The 22503-nt window shown below is 38.0% G+C and overlaps 2 protein-coding genes across 3 annotated transcripts; one reads left to right on the forward strand and one right to left on the reverse strand.

Annotated features, from left to right (window-relative positions):
- Positions 1–2411: 2411 nt before the first annotated feature.
- Positions 2412–5249, reverse strand: LOC137730702 (phytochrome-interacting ankyrin-repeat protein 1). The gene is made up of 3 exons (XM_068469662.2): positions 4582–5249; positions 3167–3338; positions 2412–3009 (listed from the first exon to the last, which is right to left on the reverse strand). The coding sequence occupies exons 1-3, from the start codon at positions 4678–4680 to the stop codon at positions 2795–2797; spliced, it is 486 nt and encodes a 161-aa protein (XP_068325763.2). The 5' UTR covers positions 4681–5249; the 3' UTR covers positions 2412–2794.
- A 247-nt stretch (positions 5250–5496) lies between these two features.
- Positions 5497–14871, forward strand: LOC137730701 (LRR receptor-like serine/threonine-protein kinase FEI 2). Of its 2 annotated transcripts, none has more exons than XM_088688211.1 (14): positions 5497–5637; positions 6393–6583; positions 7048–7183; positions 7984–8055; positions 8160–8231; positions 10326–10397; positions 10871–10942; positions 11050–11121; positions 11379–11473; positions 11681–11848; positions 11940–12272; positions 12780–13025; positions 13650–13783; positions 14155–14871. In XM_088688211.1, exons 2-14 carry the CDS (start codon positions 6487–6489, stop codon positions 14371–14373), a joined length of 1788 nt encoding a protein of 595 aa, XP_088544337.1. In that variant the 5' UTR covers positions 5497–5637; positions 6393–6486; the 3' UTR covers positions 14374–14871. The 2 variants fall into 2 exon arrangements, with proteins under 2 accessions (XP_088544337.1, XP_068325762.1); XM_068469661.2 differs by having other exon boundaries at positions 5498–5637; positions 6369–6583.
- The last annotated feature ends 7632 nt before the right edge of the window (positions 14872–22503 follow it).

Here is a 22503-nt window from a genome sequence, read left to right on the forward strand (position 1 = left end):
AAGTAAAGTTCATCATGATTAATATAAATAAAGGCACAAGGCCCGAAGGTGAAACTCCATTATCACAAATCACTTGTGCCCTTCTCTCTCCACCGTTGTTCCTCTCTCATCCTACTTGAGAATTATTTTACTATACGATATTAGAATGAACGTGACTTTGTGAGAAGAGCCAAAACCTCAAGAAACGTTATCGAAATTGCTCATCGTCCAAGTATTCTAATTTTTTTTTTTAATTGCATCTTGTTATAATTATTTATTTTTGTGATCCAATGGGTTGATTACTTGTTGAGATACAATATCGAAAAGCATAAAATACAGGGTTTTCAAAACCCTAATCGCGCAGAAACCACGGCTTTGAGCCGGGCCACCGAGCCGCGAAGCCACCATCGTCCAAAACCCTAAGCCCAAGTGAGCGGCATGTCGTTTTCAACATGTATCCTTCCTTCAAGTTCAAACTTGGTGGCCGCCGCCATCTCCAAGTCGAGGGACCCGAGGCTGCAAGTTGATCGCTGCGTTGGTAAGCCTGCGGTCATCTTCGAGCACCATAAGACCATTCCAAAAAAAAAAAAAAAAATGTTAATCCACGTTTTTTTTTTGTTGAAAATATAAGTTTTTTATTTTTGTAAAATATTTTTCATTAGTATTAAGGGAAAATTTTATAAAGTATTTGGAACCTGATTTTACTATGATCAATAAATGTATATTTAATATATATTTAAGCTGAAAGCTAAGAAATTATGTAAAAAAATATAATAGTGAGGCTGAAAACATTGTTGGGGTTCCATCCTAAAGAATATCAACGGAAAGTTTTATTTTAATTTTCAAATCTTCACAGTAAGGCGAAAGTGAAAATAAATAGTTTAAACGACGATTTATGTATAAATTTGCAAAACTGACTAAAATCCATGATTACACCCACGTTTTTTTTGTCAAAAATACAAATTTTTTATTTTCACAAATTTTTTTCTCTAAGCATTAAGGAAAACTTTATAAGTCATTTGGAAGTGGATTTACGATATCTGTAGTACTATTTTAAACATAAAAATATGAGAGGATTTCTCTGCTCGTCTTTGATCAATCGCCCTGATGGCAGAACTCTTTGAAAGCTTCTTCGCTACTTTTTGTTTGATCGATTGCCAGTTCCAGATTGGTATTCAAGACTTTAACTTTGAGCCGTAATTCACAATAAGGCTATGAATCATTAAAATGAATTCAAGTTTGTTAGTTTGTTGTTTGATGCGATTAAAGAGCACCAGAGACTGGATTTTCTATTTTAACATGGATTATGAGTTCAACACACGCTTGCTGAATATGAGGCTCCCTGTAGAGCACTCACAATGATCTATACTATGTGGGGTTTTCAAGTAAAGGACCCTCCTGACTCAGTTTGCATGTACTAAGAGGAGCAACGGACCCTCAAGATTCAGTTTTGATGGCTTACGTGACAATTTGACGTTTTGTAAAAGATAACGAATGTTCTTCATTCTTTCCACTTGAGTTTGAATCTCTCTTGCAATTTAGATAGTGTACCGTAGAATATCACTTGTGTGTGTGTGTATACAAAAGTAATGGGACGGATATAGTGCATAAAACTTTATATTCAGGAGGCCGACGAATATGTTACTGTGTAAAATAATGCGATGCGATCCAATACCAAGAGTAAGTAATTAAGCGCATGTGTGGTGTAGTGTGGGAAGAGGGGTGGTTTGGGGGGGGGGGGGGGGGGTTGTGGGGGAGGAGGAGAAGCAATAATTATTTGGGATCACTTGAACGACTTTCAACTTCAATGGCCAACTGAGAAGCCCCATTTCACATATAACATTTGTTGACAAAAAAACTGTAATAAACCCAAGGATTAGTCTGGTGAAAAGCGAGCAAAGGTTTAAAACCCTTAACCCTTAATCCAAGTTTGAATTTCTATGGAGGCATAAAAAAAAATAAAAAAAAAATAAAATAAAAGAACTGTCATAAACATGTTACAAGTAGGAATGGGCAAAGGTTATGGCAAATGGATAACCTTGATTGTTTACCAATAACCATTTATGCTCATACCCGTTGGAGAAGGATATGAGCATAAATGTATTATCTTGATTAGTTTTTTTGTTAGTCACTATCATGTTTAAGAGTACCCTGTGCTAAATGTATTATCTTGGTGTTCCCGAAAAGTTCCAACGGTGGTGATTTTTGCGTGTCTTGTTTCCCAAACTTCTTTATTTTTAACCGTCGGATTGAATAAAACACACAAAAACCAATACGGTTAAACAGGGCTGTGAGAGGCTAAAAAGGAGGTGTTCCGCATAGACAAATTCAAATCCAGGTTAGCGAGAACCAGATTTCCTTGGACAATGTCAAACGACCATATGCGCCGCGAATAATTCATCGAAGTATCAAAGAAAGGAGGAGGGTGCATGTAGGCCATAATCATTATTATCATATAACATTATTGTAAGGGTATCCAATCCATCATACCACACTCGAACATCTCGGATACATAACATCAGGAACCAAACATACAGACACGGTGACACAAAAGCCAAAAGCCAAGTCCACACAATCAATAGCTTTCGGAGCTACAAGAGTTCCCTTGACGAGCATAATAGCGCCCATGATAATGTTCGAAACGACATAAAGACTTTTATAAGTACACCAGAACATCCTTCATGCAAGACAGGAGCAACCAAACACACACAAGATGGTGACTCAGGCGCATCTTGCATCTTATTTATCTCTGTGCTATATATTTATATAGACAAGACCAATCAACAAACCAACTGTGACGAAACCGCAGCAGTACTTAGCTTTCAGAGCTGCAAGAGCTCTCCCCTGATGATGCACTTTCTAGCTGAAGACGCTTCATCTCCTCGTAAGCCCACTCAAGCCCAGGGCAGTAATGGAGGGGAGGGTTAAACCTACAATCATACATGTCATCTGGCAAGAACGCTCCATTCTCTACCAGAAATTTCACTGCTTCCCTCCTCCTCTCTTTGGCTGCACTGTGAAGCGGAGTCCCTGTTTCAACAAATAAAGGAAGCAGAACGCGTCAGATAATACCTTAACTGTTACAATTTCTTCATCTTCTCAACTAAAACATATAAAACTTGAAAATAGCTACTCAGGAGGAAAAAAAAAGAAAAAACAAAAAAAAAGGAAGGGTGACGCTACTTACAGCCACAAGCACCCTTAGTTCTGGCATCAATGTTAGCTCCACGCTCAAGTAATTCATCCATAACATCTAAATGACCACCCTCAGCAGCTAGGTGGAGAGGGGTAACCCCTTTCAATTTGCGACCCCAAGCAGCAGCATTCACATCCATTCCCTCGTCAAGAAGCCGCCTCACCTGCCGGAGGAAAAGAACAGACAGAAAAATTTTAAATAATTAACAAATTAGTTGGGGCAAAGCAGGTGAAAAAAAGTTCAAGAAAACACAAAGCTTGTGTTTCATATTAATTTGAAAAGGGTAATGCTTGGGAGACTAAATGTGTAGACTAAATTTTGTAAACTAAATGACATGGAAGTTGATGATTGAATTATTACTTAAGTGTTGATTAACATGCTTATTTCTTATTGGTGACACATCATTTAGTTTGCAAATTTAGTCTCCCTAGCATTACCCATTTAAAAAATAGATTGTACTTCTGACCAGGGCGCTGATTTTCATTTCCTTGTAGCCACTTAAGTTACTATTAAGTCTTTTTATTTTTTGTCAGGAAAGTCCCCAAAAGAGACCTGCACTTTCTCTCCTAATTTACCATAGTTAGAAGGTGTTCAGAAAAGCAACCAAATAAGACAAAACAAGTGGGCTTTCATCAGGAACACAATTCATTTTACTCGTTATATAAGTAAAAACCACAAGAAGAATTAAAAAAGCTGAGAGTTCCATTCAATACACAAGTCTCTAACAAGTTATTTATCAATTTCACGATTTAGAGTAGCAATCTGAAAGTCAATTTACAGTTATTAATTTCGTATTCTGGAAGCCAATTTTGAGTAAGAATCTGCAACTCTTAAGTCGCTTTAGAGTCGCAATCTACAGTAGCGTATAAGTTTGGTTAATTAAGGGAGGAATTTGTATAAGTTAATTATTAATCCTAAAGCCAAATTATGCAATTTCTACTCAAAAGTCAAATCCAGATTGTGGTCCACCTACCATAGCGCGCGCACAAATATATCTATAGTTGTAACGCATAAATAATGCAGATTGTGTCCATGACCAATTAGACCTTGCAAAGCGTATAGAAAACCTTGACGTTGCAAATTTTCTGATACTATTTTATCATCCAGACAAATCATAATCTGAGACTACACTTTTTCTCTCTTCTATCAATTAGAATAGAAAAGAATTATCCAATACAATCTCAACAAGGGACTTTATCATCGCGTCGTATTGTATATTAGTTGTGCAAATTTTATGTAGCCGGCTCCGTTCAATGACACAATAAACTAGATTCGCAGGGCTAATAGCAGTTATGAGCTTAAACAAGATATTACAACATCCAAATCTTAACAAATCACGCAACGCTTTTCCAACTTTACAACCAAACATTTAGCAACATTCTCAATACCGAAAACATAGAATTTACCTGTTTCAGGTCGCCCTTTCGACAACCAATATGAAGCAGAGTCCATCCTCTATCATCCATGTCCACACTGGACCTAAACGACCGCCTGAGCGTGCCCATTACCTCCGTCTCTCGGGGCAATCCACAACCCAAAAACGCACGATTTGATACCAACAAAGAAAACACAAGCCCTCTTTTATGCAACTACAACAACAACAAATCTCAACCCCAGAACACAAGATTTACATAATTTGTAGGAAAAGAAAAAAAAGGGACCGGAAGAACAATATTGAAAAGGAAGGGCGTGAGAGTGAAAGAGAGAGACTTAGCGAGAATGATTGGCCATGCAGTAGTTTGGAGCCAAAGGATTCAAGCCGGGACCGAGGACACGAAGATTCTCAATCTCAAAGATGACGACGGCGGAGACGACGGAAGGGGATGAGATTATATTCATAGTTGATGCAAAACGACGAGAATTTGTGCTGGTTTTTGGGGGAAGAACAAGGATGCCTATATGGTGTGGGATTCCCAATCGATTTTGTGGCCAGAGGAGAAGGAATTTTGGTTGGATTGGGAGAGGGCTTGGCGGCGGAGGAGAAACCCGAAGAAAACCAAACCCTAAAACGAAACAGGAGGAATTGTGGATTTTTTGTTTGATGATCAGCTTCCCCATTTTTTTAATGTTGTTGTAGCCTTGTAGGGTGTCGGTCGGCACACGTACGGAAGGTCAGCGTAGACTCGTGCGAAACCACTTTCCTTCATTGTTCTCGCTTATTCTCTTTTCCAATCATTTATTTATTTATTTTCTAAATTCCACTTGCTCACCTCCTCTCTGTCTCACACACACACACACACACACACACTCTCTCTCTCTCTCTCTCTCTCTCTCTCTCTCTCTCTCGGCTTAGGCATCACCCAAATCTCAGAGACTGGGGAGTGCCAGACAGAGTGGTGCGGTGTCGTTTTGGCTTCTGGTGCTTACGTCTCTCCGCCGCTGCTCAATTGCTCAATCTGCATTGCATTCGTCTCAGATCGATCAAAAACCAGAGCAGCCTCTTTATCTTTCAACATTTATCGGTAAATCTGACTTCAATTTCACTTCAAGATTTTACCTTTTTTTAACCATCTAAGCTTAACTGTGTTCCCTTGTAATTACTAGTGAATTGGAGGGTAATTGACTTGGTTTTAACTCTTAGGACCGGCAGTGGACATGGATTTTCAAAAGTTTCTAATTTGAAAAATTGAAGAGTTGATGATGAAGCTTAAGATGTTGTGTTTGTGGATGTTCCTTCTTTGTTTTAGGATAATTTCGATGCATTATTCGATTTACTAATTGCATTTATTGATTGACATTGTTTGATTAACCCTGATTGCTGTGAGCTTGTTGTAGTGAATTACATATTGGATAATTTCGTGCTCAATTTCGTTGGCTTTTGACGGTTTAATACCCATTTTCCCGGATCAATATGCAAGGACTTACTGTTTCGTTGTCTTTCCTTGTATCTTTTTAGATTTGGTTGTATATTGTTTTCTTGCAATATGTGCTTTACTAGTTCGTGAATGCACTTTTACTTTATTACTTACCGTGTGTGTCGTAATTTAATTGTACATGATGCCTGTATAGTTCCTTTTCATTTTGCACCCCATTTATGGGAATTCTATTGGTTAAGATTGAAGTGTAGAGCGTGACTATCATTTGCTAAGTCTAACAGATAATATTGTGTGATGTATTGGAATGGATGAGCAAGCAGCTATTCGTTTTTGGTCGCGTTCAAACTGCTATTAAAATTAGTCATGTTCATTTTCAGGTTTCCTTTTTGTTTCATTTCCAGCTGCTGGATGTCAACGTCAACTAGAAGGAAGCATTGTAAACCTTGGCTTGACAGATGAATTATTGTTGCTGTATTATGCTGGACCAGTGCCACTATGGGCATCTTTTTGGTGAAATGGAGAGGGCTCTGGCTTCTTTACGTTCTATTGCTTTATATAACAAGGAACGAAATTAGAGCTATCAGTCCTGATGGTAATTTGACATATTTTAGTTTTTCATTTGTCCTTTTCTTTTCTTTTTTCCTTTTTTTTTTTTTTTTTTTTTTTTTTTAAATTTTGAGTTATCTTGACGCGTACCAAATTATAACGGATGAGAAAATATTGAAGATATTCTGACACAGTGACATCTTATACCACGGGGAATGGTAAAAAAAATTCAGTGATGCCAAGTATGTGTCCATAGTAGTGTTTACATCTACTTAAGTTGAAAAATTGGTTGTGCTAGTGTATCTAGAAATTTAAAAAGATTGGATAGTTTGTAATCATAGAATAGAGTGGCCAAGTATATTTTTTGAGCAGGTATTACATTATGGCTTCTTTCTTTTGTTTTTTTAACAAATAGATTTTTTTAACAAATAGAGTTATTACATTATAGATATTGGTCAATCAAAGGATACGACATGCCATAATCTGATATAGATATTCATCTATTTGTAGGTGAGGCACTTCTAAGCTTCAGGACAGCAGTTGTTAGTTCAGATGGTATCCTTCTTCGATGGAGACCAGAAGATCCTGATCCATGTAATTGGAAAGGAGTGAAATGTGATGACAAAACAAAGAGAGTAATCTACTTGTGAGTGTTAATGCCTACAATTATGTTTTGTTAATCACTTTCTGTGCTTGTCGAACAAACACTTGTTTCATGGGATTTATGTTTATGGTTGTGGTTTTTGTTTTTCGCTTGTGGTTGATATCCTGTATTTGTTTTTTACAAGTTCTTGTCTCCTACTAAAAGAACAAAAGATTATGTATTTCTCATCTCCACATTGGAGATGGGCACCTCTTTCGACATTGTTCTTTCATAAGACATAGTCTTGGTTTTGAGGATGTTTGGTATTTTCAGGCTTGCCCATGAGATTATTATCTTTTGTTGGAATATAATGCTCTGTTCTTGGGGGGTAACAAGAAAGCTGTGGCTCTCTGGAGGTGTATGATTTTGGCTCTTACATGGAGTCATGGACTATATGGTTGAAATGAAATAAGTAATGCTATTTTTTTCTATTATAATGCAAATTGAGGAGGCTGAGAACTAAAAGTAACCCCACAACAGAAATAATATAAAATGAAAAGTAGTGTAACGTAACTATCTAATGGGGGTCATTTTGATTGAATGGATATCCTACCTGTACAGTGGCATTGAGGCATATACATTACTTAGCCCATTCGCAAATAGACGATTGAGACCTAATTTATTGTTCATTTGATCTGCGGAGGGCGTATCATGCTTAAACCTTCTGTCCTTTTAAATAAAGATGTGTCCACTTTTCAATAAATTTTCATCCTTTTTAAAATTAAAAAAAGGTTACAATGCATTAGTGTCGTAAATTTTGTGTGTTACAGTTATGAGTTTGTTTCTCATGGTGTATCTTGCAGGAGTCTTGCTGGTCACAAATTAAGTGGATATATACCTCCAGGCCTTGGGAAGCTAGATCAGCTAATGATTTTGTATGTGATGTTAAGAGATATAATAGCAGTTATGGTAATTGATGTATCTTTGTTATATCAAATTTTCTTCTCTGACTGATTATGTCTGATGTATCATGTTGTAGAGCTCTTCATAACAACAACTTTTATGGGACTATTCCTTCAGATCTGGGGAATTGCACACAGTTGGAGCGAATGTAAGTCCACCTGCGCGAATTGTTATCTTACAATAATTGTTCTCATGTTCACTACTGCATGATGTTTGTATATGGTTCTAACCAGTTGTGGTCGGAGATCGTTTGATAATGTGATTTGGCAAAAAAATTGGTTGAATAACAGTGATTTGCCTATAGTTGAATGAAAAACTTTACTTCAGAAGGCTTTTTGTGAGAATCTAATATCTCCTGTCGTGACAACTAGTGCAGGGATAATTATTGCATCTAATCTCTTCTTAATAAAATTCTAGACAAATTCAATAAATTTTGGTCTTATCATCCTCAGTAGAATTGAGAGTTATACTGATTGAAGGCTTATTATCCATATGAAATTTCACAGGAACAGCTTGTTTAAAATTCAATTCCTTGAACAATATGTGTAACCAATAATAATTCACAAGTCCCGTAACCCATAACCTGAAATTTCTGCTTTCGCACTTGATATCACAACAATTGATTGTTTCTTAGTTTCTGGCTGACAATGTTCACAATGAAGGTGTAGTAGCTTAGAATATACCTTCTATCACCAACAGAAACAACCTCCTAGGTGCCCCTGCATACTTCCTTTAAGTGTCCATTCTTTGAAAATAAAAATCCCTATCCAGGAGCATAGTTCAAATATCACATGTAAAACTACCTCTGGATGGGGAGAATGGGGTGCATGCATAAACTGGCGGACTACACTCACAACATAAGCAATATCAGAATATGTGTCCAAAAGGTAGATAAGTTTTACATTAAGCTTTTAATACCTTTCATCAACATGATTGGTTCATTTTAAGTATCAACTGGTTTACCTAGCATCCCTCTATCTTGAAGAAGATGCATTTTGTTTGGGAATATGCATTTTCCTGGGCAACGTCTTCTATACAAAGAAGTTATTTAATTTCTCCCAACCCTTTGATCTTTCTCATATTCATTGACAAAGTGAGTTTTTCAACATCTCCTAAACATCATTCCCAGCAACAATAGTATCACAAAATACAATAGGAGCTGCTTTATTACCTTGAAAATGGAAAATAAGTACAGTGTGACTAGTACAGCTTAGTTTATAACCAATTTTCACACTTGGCATAGTTATTTGAAACTCGTCAAACCAAGCACTAGAAAATTGTTTCAATTAATACCATATTATAGAATATGGATATAGTGTAGGAAAATGGTATATTTATCCTAATTTTTACTCACAAATAATAAGATAGAGTGGCAAAGAGTGCTCCTAGTTGATCCTCTGTGTGTTGCTGCTCTGCACAGTTTCAGATGTGACCTCGTGCACATCTTTTTCTTTTCTTTTTTGTACTTTATTTATGAAAAGAAAAAAAAATGATTTTTTTTCGTTCACATGCACTCCGAGACCATCAATATAAACTTCCTCCACCAGGGATCACATTCCTCACACAAACTAAAAAAGATACCGATCTTGGATGGTTGTTGAAGAGGATAAGACATAGATGAAATTCATCTTGGCAGGTGGAGCAAAAGTGTCTCTGATAATTGGTACCATAAGTCTTCCTTTAAAAAAACATTTGTAGCTTTATGAATAAATCCTTTGGCTACTAGTTGTGCATTCTTTCATTCTATGGTACCATTTGCATTATGTTTGACCTTGAATGCCCATTCTACCAAACAATCCTCTTACCTTTTTCTATCATCCCAGTACCATGTTTTTTCAATAGCCATCATGCTTTCTACACAATCTTCTAAAAATTGCTAGGCGGTAGTTGGGTGGCGGGTAGGGTCCTAGTGCCTTGCGGACTGGGCAGAGCCTAGGCAGTTTTAGTGTTTTTCTTTTCCCTTCATAGTATCTTTTATTTAACTTGTGCTTTAGTATATTTTGACCAAGTTGTAGCTTTCACAATTTGATTGACATTTGCAATAAAAAAAGTCCCAATTAATATCTGTATTTTCTTTTGAATTGGGCAATCCAGTTATGGAATTTTCAGTTATAGGATGTAGAATTTTCATAATTTGTTTACATTTCAATAGAAAAGTCTCCAGTAGTTATATCTGCGTTCCATTTTGAACTGTATAATACTGTTTGTATCATGCTGAAGTTGAGTTATTTGGTTGCTGCAGATACTTGCAGGGTAATTACTTAAGTGGATTAATTCCAAGTGAATTGGGAAAGCTGTCAGCCCTCAAATTTTTGTGAGTTGTTTCTAACATGCTGATCAATGTTCAATAAAAAAAGTTTTTCAATTTATTTTTTACTTCATTCACCTATTTTCTGTGTGGGTTAAGAATAATTTGAACAAGGTAGATTTGTAGATGTGCTTACTACATTTGTGGCTACGCAATTTATTTTCAATCAGGATATGCATTCATTGTTGAACGTTTAAGTAATTATCTCATCATCACCAAATGTAAGAATGCCACTGTAGTCTGTAGATACCATAGGACTAACGTATTTGTGCCTAAAATAATCTACGCATAAAATTTCGAGTTTCATATTATACCTTGTAGTTAGTGAAGTAGGATTTAAAGATACTGTTTGACACTTCTGACGTTTCTTCGTTCCTAGTTCAGCATTATGTCATATTGCTTTCAGTTAAAGCTTTGTTGTTGTTGTCGAGGATATCTCTGTTATTATTTTATCACTATTCTATGATTTTATATTGCAGAGATATTTCAAGTAACTCTCTCAGTGGAAATATTCCTGTGTCACTAGGGAAGTTGGATAAGCTTGTTGCGCTGTGAGTTGCCTAATTCCTTGTCTGTCTTGTTAAAACTTGAATATTGGTGTTTTATTGAACATAAAATCATGTAATTTATTGCTTAATGGAATCTTGACTTCCTGTAGCAATGTGTCAAACAATTTTCTGGTTGGACCAATACCATCTGATGGAATGCTTACCAACTTACCTGAAAGCTCGTAAGTACTAATCATCTGGTAAAGTGTTGTGTTCTTTTTTTTTTTTTTTTTTTTTTTTTTTTTTTTTTTTGTTTGTGAAAAAGAGAAGGGATTATTCTCATGTCATTGCCTCTCTACATTCTAGATGGTGGGACTTAGCTTAAGATCTCTATTGTGCCCCAGTTACTAACTGACCTGTTATACCTCTATTAAACTATGACAATGTAGTCCCCAATGATTTTCATGCTCTTTAGAGCCATTGACACATTTCTGTGCAGCTTTGATGGAAATCGTGGTTTGTGTGGGAAACAAATCAATCTGGTATGCAAAGATGTCCCTGGGGAATCACCAAATTCCCAATCTCCAAGCTCAGGTAAACCTCCTTGGATGTGAAATAGATGGGTGCAATGTTTGTGATTATCTAGAGACTCTTTAGAACGTGAAAGCCTTCAAATTATTTTGGTTTCACTATGACTTCTCATGTTGGTGAAGTCCTTGGAGAATTTTAAAATTTCCCTCTGGAGAATCTCAAGTGCTGACAACATTATGGTACTCATACTTAGTATTGAAACTTTTGTAGAGCAAAATCAAGGTGGAAAGAAGAAATACTCTGGTAGGCTACTTATCAGTGCATCAGCAACTGTGGGTGCACTTCTTTTGGTGGCTCTCATGTGTTTCTGGGGTTGCTTTCTTTATAAAAAGTTCGGTAAACATGACAGTAAAGGTCTTGCAATGGATGTTACTGGAGGTACTGGTTACTTTCTGGCTTATATTTGATTTACGTCAACAAATGTTGAGTTCCTAGTTTTTGAAATCTGACCAACGTCTTGTTGCTCCAGGTGCATCAATTGTAATGTTTCATGGAGATTTGCCATATTCTTCTAAAGACATAATTAAGAAGTTAGAGACTTTGAATGATGAACACATAATTGGTGTTGGTGGCTTTGGAACAGTGTACAAGCTTGCAATGGATGACGGCAAAGTATTTGCATTAAAAAGAATTGTAAAGATGAATGAGGGGTTTGATCGTTTTTTCGAGAGGGAGCTAGAAATTCTTGGAAGTATAAAACACCGGTACCTAGTGAATTTGAGGGGCTATTGCAATTCTCCCACATCAAAGTTGCTAATCTATGATTTCTTATCTGGTGGAAGCCTTGATGAAGCGCTTCACGGTTAGATGTCTTCTCTTGTGTTTATTTTCATTGCTTTAACATGTTGCATGTGCATCTGGTTTAGATGAATGATAAAGTTACTATCTATACATGAAGTTAGGGGGGTAATGAGTGTAGGACCCGGAAAGAGAAGGTTACAGAGAGTAAATTAAAAAAGAAACCATATAAGGAAACTTACTGTCTGCAAGAAATTCAATACTTAAAACTGTCCAACAAAAGGACAGTGGTGCCTTCGAGTTTATACGAATCCAAATAAAAATACTTGAATAAAGTTAACCATAAATGTGTCTAATAACCTAAACTCACCATGTGATGTTGCACATAAGTGTTTAGATGCACATCATGATCTCCATCAAAGGAACACGTGGCATTGATCAGGCTCAGTATTTGGTATACATATGTACTTTTCTTGATAAAAGTTTTTAAAATATTTTACTGCACATTATACATATTTGTTACAAGGAAATAAACCATTGGAACAATAATATTTCATAAACCATTGAACAGAAAGATCTGAGCAGCTTGATTGGGATGCACGATTGAATATTATTTTGGGAGCAGCAAAAGGCCTGGCTTACTTGCATCATGATTGCTCACCTAGGATCATACATCGAGACATAAAGTCAAGCAACATTTTACTTGATGGAAGTCTTGAGGCACGCGTATCTGACTTTGGACTTGCCAAACTGTTGGAGGACGAAGAATCGCACATTACAACAATTGTTGCGGGAACATTTGGTTATCTGGCTCCCGGTAAGAAAATGTTATTGTAGTTTCTGTTTTGTTATGCTGAGCTCTCAACTCTCTGAACGTGGATATTGTTCTATAAATTATGGGAATGATTCTGCACACCCCTGTTTAATTCTTTCCATTGATTCCCCTTTGAAATAAGCAGGGGTGTGTAGGGGGACAAAAAAGGTGTGGAAATCACTTCCTATTATAATGACTAGATCCATGGTAGATGGAAATAAATTATTACGATTTTCACCTATAGCAGATTTTCACGCTCTTCCATAAAAGTTTCTGTGCATAATTAAATTTGGAGTAGTAAGTGATACAAAAGTGTACTAAACTAAACAACCAAATGGAGCAGCATAGCAGCCTAAAACAGCCTGTACAGTGGCAGAATAACAAACAATACAATAGAACTCCCAAGTAAAAACTAAACACGATTGAATGCATTTACATGCACTTACAACTGCTCGAGTTATAGGTGTCTGGTAATGTACATGCTTACAAATCAGCTTCCTGATGAAATGTGTTTTTGTTACCCAAAGGGAGGAAAACTTTGTGTGTGCAGGCAGTTATTTCTGAAGTAGTACGATACAGTTTTTGTTAAATTTATATACAACCTGAGTGATATGACCTCATTGGCAGAGTATATGCAAAGTGGCAGAGCAACTGAAAAGACTGATGTTTATAGTTTTGGGGTCCTTGTGCTTGAAGTATTAAGTGGAAAACGACCCACAGATGCATCATTTATCGAGAAGGGCCTCAACATTGTTGGCTGGGTATGTCTCTCTATGTGTGGTTTTTGTCAAAAATAATATTTGCTTTTTGACATGAAGCTAAATCAGCAAGTGTAAATCATGTCCTCTAAAGTTGACTGCAGTATGGCCATGTTTGTTTTAGCGTTTATAAAATTTAGTTGGGAATAGTATAAGCATAGTGAATTGTGAACTGCATATCCATGTCAACTGTTGGAAATCAATTGCACGTGTTGAATATAATAGGTGAAAGAATGATAAAGAAAATATTTTGGTTTTGATTGATTGTTCCAGTCAAGTAAATATTATGTAAAGTTCCTTAATGATATCATTGTTGGAATGGGTATCGTTTCTTCAAGTTAGGTCTTCTAATTTATCTGCAATTCCCTCTGCAGTTAAATTTTCTGGTCACAGAAAATAGGCAAAGGGAAATTGTTGATCCACAGTGTGAAGGGGTGCAAGCTGAAAGCCTCGATGCCCTGCTTTCCGTCGCCATTCAATGTGTTTCTTCAACTTCAGAAGATCGACCCTCTATGCACAGGGTGGTCCAGCTGCTTGAATCTGAGGTCATGACACCATGCCCTAGTGACTTCTACGATTCCAGCTCTGAGTAAAAAGGCTTTGTGCAGATGGCAAGTCTGAATTTGCGTTTACATCGCTGTTGTATCAGATATGTAATGCAAACAGTGGAAGGGAATCAGAATCTGTGAAGGTACATTAGCCAATTCATTCGTTCATTCTTTCTTCAGAAAGACTACAATTAGAAGCTGGCATGCACATCTGTTGTCCACATTGCCTTTGTTCAGACATCGTATTCATCATCAACGAGATTCAGGATGCAATTTGCTCCTTTTGTTCTCCGTTTGTGCGGTTGCATTCAAACTCTTGTAATTCCTCTTGCCCGTTCACCAAAATTAAGTGTATATGATATTTATACAAATAGGTCACTCTGCAAGTGATTTCTTGTGGATGCCATTTTTGTAAAATATGATTACGTGACAATAAACAGTAGGATGTAGGAGCACCTGCGCCCGCTGTTTTTCTTTCGTTTGTAATATTATGTTCCCCCTTTCATAATTTTAATTCTTAGTCTGCCTTGATCTTGATTTAAATGTTTTGCCCTAATACGATTTGCAATGCCTATTCTGTTTGCGCTGGATTGCCAATCGACGGGTCAATTTCTTGTTTGCTGTAAATAAATATTATAGAGATGGGGTTCCGACAAACATGGAATGCTTCCCACTGCCTATACCGCAGGAGAGATTTCTCTTGCATCCAATTATAGTTTGAGTAGCGTAAGTGCGTAACTGGCCATTCAATTCTTGTCACGTATCTATAGGAAACGTTGACAAACTATTAACATGCAAACAAGTGCATCAAACGTTTATAAACCAAAATAATATATCGAATAGAGGTGTATTTGAGTCAGAAGGGTAGCTTAGCCCTCACAATAGGCTAGCACTAATGTGGTTTAAATTCGTCTCTAGCGAGAATCGACCATAAAACTTCTAAAGAGGAGTACCATTAGACCGTAGTACTAAGTGACAGACCTTATGAATTTAAACCTGTTTAATGATAGCCAAAATGAAAAAAGAACACACAACTAAATGAAAGAGGAAAAAAAGAACAATGGAAAAAACTTTAATGTGTTGCAGTCATATTTAGAATAGGAATGTGATTGTGTAAATTCTAGTGTATCTAAGGATATCTTTCATATTCCCCTTAGTAGTCTAATTCCTATTAGAGTTGTAATCCTAAAAGGGTAAGGATTTTACCTATTCTACTACTATAAATAAAGGCACAATGGGTGTGATACAACACACACCTCATAATTAAATCTCTCTATTCTTTTTCTCACTACCGCTGGCCTCCTTCTCTCTATTCCCTTAGAATATCTTAGTTAAATAGGTCTACAACACGTTATTAGCACGCTCTTACCAGAAGCTAAGAAACTGACGGATTGTAGGAGGCTATCTTCTACAAAATTCAAAGGCTCTTATTTGTTTTCTGCCAATTAGGTACAAAGGAAGATATTTGAAACATCCACGAATCATGAAAACATTCCCCATGATGCATGAACCCCTCTATGTTTATATTTTCCTTCCATATATATATATTGTATATGTTTCATATATTTGTCAATATATATATATATATATATATATATATGTTTCATGCATTACACAATTATATTGCTATGTGAAATTTGTGAGTCAAAGCATATAAATAAATTAGAAGCAATTAAGATTTTTCAAACCCTAGGGATGTGGAAAAGAAAAAGAAATTTTTTTGGGAACTGTGCGGCGCAATCACTGCACCATCACCGTGGCTTCACCAAACCACCGCCGTTGGCCTGAAGCTTAGCTGCGTGGAACATGTTATGGCACGATGTCGTTTGACGCCTTATACCTCACGGCAGCAGCCCTTTAGGCTTTGTTGCGCTGACCCGAACCCTAGGCCTTCGGCCTAATTAGCTTTATAGGGCCTGAAGTCTCTTAGCCCATCCAAGAAAGCCTACAACCTTTTTGGCTTGTTGTCCCGAGTCCTTAGCCCCAACTCCAGTAGCCCAAAGCTGCTAGGCTTCCTTTTTTGCCCATGATCCGGCTCGCTCGCAGCAGCCCTTAGCTTACTGGGCTTTGCCCAAATCTCAGCCCACTCGTTAGCAGCCTTATGCTGCTGGGCTTCATTTGCCCCAGACCTAAAAACCCAAAACCCAGCGGCTGGGCTTCCTCGGACCAACCCAATGGCCAGCTTTCGCTGGGCCTGCACTTGTTTCGACCCAATGCCAGCAACCCTCATCGAAGCCCAATTAGTATGCAGTCGAACCTGTAGGGCTCTTCTCCTACATTATTTTGCTTCCACGATCGACCCCGTTTGGTCCCGATCTATTGAATTAATCAAAAGTAATCTGCAGTCCATTAATCTGATAATTAATCCAAAATTATTGACCTGAAGATCACTTTTGGACATTAGCGATTCAATAATTTATTTTTATATTTTGAACCGTTGACATCCTTTCGTAGTCCCGAAGCTCTCACACTTGAGTTTCTGAAGAAACTCAAATCCACTACACTTAAATCAGCATATTGCATTCTGTGTTCTTGCAGGAACCTCTCCTTTATGAACTAATCATTCATAAAACTAAATTGAACCTGTAGTTTCATATTTAGTGCCTTTGAAACCCGAAGTTTTTACTCAAAACTTACCACATGAAACTTGTAGCTTTCATGCATAAATTAAACCAATACATGTCTATAGAACCCGAATGTTTTACGATATATGTCTATGGATTACCATATGACTGACCATGTTTTTGTTGTAACCTCTGTTTTAGGGACATGTTGAACTTGAACAAGCTTGATTTCATCACTCTGGAAGCATGTAGAAGAAACTACCTGAAATGGGTTCCAGACATAAAGCTCCATCTTACTGCAAAAGGTATTAAAGCCACCATCGAGGCACCTACCGACGACAAACCTATCGACGAAGCTCGGAAAGCTACTTCAGTGATCTTTATTCGAAGACACATCCATAATGCACTGCAGATTGAGTATCTCACTGAGGAGCACCCACGCACCCTTTGGCTTGCTCTAGCCGACCGTTTCGATCACCAAAAAAACATCTACTTGCCTGAAGCAAGACACAACTGGCAGCATCTTCGCTTCCAAGACTTTAAGTTTGTGAATGAATACAACTCTGAAGTTTGTAGAATCCGATCACTACTGAAGTTCTGTAAAATGGAACTCACCGAATCAGATATCCTGGTGAATACTTATTCGACCTTCCATGCCACCAATACTGTCTTGCAACAACAATATAGGGCACAGAAGTTCACCAAATTTTCGAATTTGATCTCTGTTTACTTCTCGCTGAAAAGCAGAACCAACTTTTAATGAAGAATCATCAAGCTCGACCGACTGGCTCGAACGCTGCGCCTGAAGCACACGCGACCAATTCTAGCAGCCATAAACGACGCAAGAACTGCTGTGGCCGTGGCAATGGGCGGCAACCCCACAACGGGCTCAAGGTCAACAGAATCAAGGCCCACCCAAAGGAGGAACTGTGACCCAGTAGCGCCAACCACTTGCCTGTAAGGCCCTAAACTTCAAGAACAAGGGAAAAGCTACTGTTCAACCGGTTTCCACTGAAATGGACATGTGCTACCGCTGTGGATCAAAGGATCATTGGTCACGTGTATGCAGAGCTAACCTCGAGGCTATTGCCAAGTATCATTCCTGTCGTGAGTCTAACTTTGCACATGTGGATCATCCGGAAGATGCTACTACATCCATGGAGATATCAAATTTGCAAGAGACATCAGCTCTTATGGAAGAATGAATTTCAGACATATTTTAAGGTGTTTTACCCCTAGTGGCCGAACCCCCCCTATTTTCTAGGGTTATGGTTTAATTTTGAACAATTTTTCTAAGTCTTTGGAATAATTTGTTTGGTTTTGGTTTGTTTTGATTTATGGATTGTTATTTTATGGATATTATTTCTTGAATTGCTTAATTGAATGAATGTAATTATATTTATGCATGTGACCAATTCAATCAATTTATTTCTAGGTATGTCTAGTGGGTAAGTTAGTTATCTGGCTGATAGTGTTACCATGCACGTCATATTGCATGAGTAACACTATTTTACTAGCTTTATACCCAAGAAAGCACATCTGACAACTTTTTCAGGCCCATCCAACCTGATTGAAGGATACAGAAAGGCCCGTATCATATTGTCCAATGGTACAATCTTAACCATTAAAGAGGCCTTCTATTCTCCACGTTCCAGAAGAATGTTGCTGAGAGTTAGAGATATTCGAGATAATCAATATCATGTTGAAACCACTGAAGATAATGGTTCTGAATTTCTTTGTATCACTTCGTACAAATATGGCCAGAAGCGTATTCACGAGAAGTTGGAACGTCTCCCGAGCGAGTTATACATCACAACCATTCATAGCATAGAAGGCCACCATGTGGCCTGCCCTGTGCCTGAGTTCTATTGCACTTTGTTGCTTTGGTATGATCATATAGGACATCCCGGACGTGACATGATGCGCCGTATCCTCAAAACATATGTTGATTCCCGCCATGCAAATCGTGTTCTTTAAGGAAGTTAAATACTCAACCTTCGATTACAAAGATTATTCACAACCCCTCTAAGTTTCTTCAAAGGATTCAAAGGGATATTTGTGGACCTATCCAACAAACATGCGGACCATTTAGATACTTTATGGTGTTGGTTGATGCATCGACGTGATGATCACATGTTTTCCTGTTGCCAACATGCAATGCTGCATTTGTGAAACTCCTAGCATAAATTATTAAGCTAAGGGTTCACCACCCTGATTATCTGATTAAGATGATTTGACTGGATAACGCTGGAGAGTTTACGTCATAGACTTTTGACGATTATTGCATGTCAGTAAGGATTGATGTGGAACATCATGTACCCCATGTTCACACCCAAAATGGCCTAGCAGAAACTTTCATAAAGCACCTTCAATTGATAGCTCAGACTTTAGTTATGAGAACCAAACTGCCGGTATCTGCCTAAGTCTATGCATTATTGCACGCAACTATGTTGTTTCGCCTGAGGCCCACTGCTACCCAACCTTATTCCCCGTTACAGTTGGCTACTAGATATGAGCCTGACATCTTGCATTTACGTGTGTTTGGGTGCGCATTTTATGTGCCAATAACACCCCCACTATGTACCAAAATGGGTTCTTAAATAAAAATGAGAATCTATGCCGGTTATGATTCGCCATCAATTGTTCGTTATTTAGAACCTTTGACAGGAGATCTCTTTATTGCACGTTTTGCGGATTGTCACTTTGATGAGACAGTCTTCCCATCATTAAGGGGATATAAGCATGCTAACGTTACTGGAGAACACCACGAATTGTCGTGGTATGCTCCAATTATGTCTCATTTAGACCCCCCCACTGCTCAGTATGAAACTGAGGTGCGACAAATTATAGATCTTCAGAGCATTGCTTAGAGCACACCAAATGCTTTTACTAATCTAGCTAAGGTGACAAGATGAAATATACCCACTACAAACACACCTCCAAGGATAGATGTACCCAGCATATGTCATAATCCCGCCTGGGAAGGCTGGACCGTCCTCGAAGGTGGGGAAGCCGCACCTTTCACACGACCCGGTACATTGGTGGCTAGCCAATCATCTACTCCGACCCTGAAGTGTGGTAAACTTCTTGGTTCAAAGGATTCACAACCCGAAAAAGGAAATTGGTACTAACTAGTGACCCTAGTTTGAATCCAACCATCGCTCACTCATCTATTCTAACACATGAGGTTATTTTAGATTACGGTGATGTCTTGGTCGAGACAAACCGACCTCCCGAGAATCATGAGATTTCGGTCCACTAAACAGTATTGGATGAGGTTTGGAATCAAAATGAGATGATCGTTGACTATGCATTTGCGTAGACAGTAGCTACTGACATCATGCTTAGTGATGACATTGAACAACGTTCCATTGATGAATGCCGACATAGAACGGATTGGTCAAACTGGAAACAAGCAATCCAGGTTGAACTCTATTAGCTCGCGAAACGTAAAGTGTTTGGACCTATTGTTCCTACACCACCACATATGAAGCCTATTGGCTACAAGTGGGTTTTCGTGAGGAAGCGTAATGAGAAGAATGAAATAGTGCGATACAAAGCACGCATTATAGCTCAAGGCTTTTCTCAGAGCCTTGGGATTGATTACGAGGATACGTATTCCCTCGTAATGGATGTTATAACATTTCGTTACCTAATCAGTTTGGTAGTTTCTGAAATGCTGAATATGCAACTTATGGATGTGGTAACCACGTATCTCTATGGGGATCTAGATATGGAAAGATACATGAAAGTTCCAGAAGGACTTCCATTGACTGGTTCAAATAATTCTAGACCACGGAACACTGTCTCGATTAGATTGAGGAGATCACTCTATGGATTGAAACAATCCGGGCAGATGTGGTATAATCATCTGAGTGAATATTTGACAAGTCAGGGTTATGTGAACAACAAATTATGCCCATACGTGTTCATAATGAAGTCACATTCTGGATTTGCAATCTTTGCAGTTTATGTTGACAACATGAACCTCATCGGAACTCTCGCAGAGCTTGAGGAAATTGCCGCTCACTTGAAATTGGAATTTGAGATGAAAGATCTTGGGAAAACTCGATATTGCCTCGGCCTAGAGATCGAGCATTGTTCAAATGGAATCCTAGTACATCAATCGAACTACACCCAAAAGGTGTTACGACGTTTTAATGACGGTAAAATGAAGCCTTCGAGTACACCTATGGTTGTTCGGACTCTAGATGCTAAACGAGATCCCTTCCATCTAAAGGAGGATGAGGAAGAGATTTTGGAGCTCGAAGTTCCATACCTAAGTGCACTTGGGGCTTTATTGTACTTGGCTTAATGCACTAGACCCGACATCTCATTCATTATTAATCTTTTGGCTAGATACAACAATGTGCCCACATACAGGCACCAAAATGGTGTTAACGATATTTTTTGCTACCTCAAGGGTGTGATGGATTTGGGCTTGTTCTATACCCGCAAATCTTCGAGTGTTGCTGTTCCCCTTGGTTCTCAAATTGATTCTTGCCTTGTTGGTTACATAGATGCTGGATATTTGTCTGACCCACATATGACACATTCTCAAACAGGCTATGTCTTTACTGTTGGAGACACCACTATATCTTGGAGGTTTACCAAGCAAACACTAGTTGTGACTTTTTGAACCATGCTGAGATTCTCGCCCTGCATGAAGCATCGCATGAGTGTTTTGGGTTGAGAGCAATCATGGAACATATTGGAAGCACTAGTGGTCTTACTTCCATCGTTGACCTTCCTACGACGATCTTTGAAGACAATGCATCATGTATCCAGTAGTTAAAAAAGGGATACATCAAGGGAGACAACACCAAACACATAACGCCAAAGTTCTTTTATTCTCACCAGCAACAACAACATCAGAACATTGAAGTCAAGCAAATCTGTTCCCAGGACAACCTAGTCGATCTCTTCACCAAGTCATTGCCGAAGTCTACATTTCAAAAGCTTGTCCAAGGAATCGGTATGCGTAAATTATCTGAGTTGAATCACTTGTAGTGAGTATCCTGAAGCATACTCACTTAATCTTAATATACTCTTTTTCCTACGATTAGGAGCATTTTTCCCACTGGGTTTTTGCTACCTAACGAGGTTTTGATGAGACACCCGTCCTGGGATGATCATACTCCGTTGAGTTCACTACTTTCGTCTTGTTTGACGTTTGTTTTAGACATTATGCATACTTCTTACTTTTCTGCTTAGTCTATGGGTTTTCCCCATGCCTTGAGTTTTACCATAGGAAGGTTTTGTGAGTTTTACTACCAATGCATACTTTCTTTATATTTGAGACTTGCATTCGCCCGTTATGCCAACAACTTCATCAACTATTCTACCTTATTTGCTGAAGATCTGATGCGATGTTTTGTTTGAGTATTTACACACTCAAGGGGGAGTGTTGAAGTCATATTTAGAATAGGAATGCGATTGTGTAAATCCTAGTGTATCTAGGGATATCTTTTATATTCCCTTTAGTAGTCTAATTCCTATTAGAGTTGTAATTCTAAAAGGATAAGGATTTTACCTATCCTAATACTATTAATAAAGGCACAATGGTGGTAATACAACACACAACTCACAATTAAATCTCTCTGTTCTCTCT

Source organism: Pyrus communis, chromosome 16, assembly GCF_041283825.1.
Source record: "Pyrus communis isolate YQ-2024b chromosome 16, ASM4128382v1, whole genome shotgun sequence".
Lineage (NCBI taxonomy): Eukaryota > Viridiplantae > Streptophyta > Magnoliopsida > Rosales > Rosaceae > Pyrus > Pyrus communis.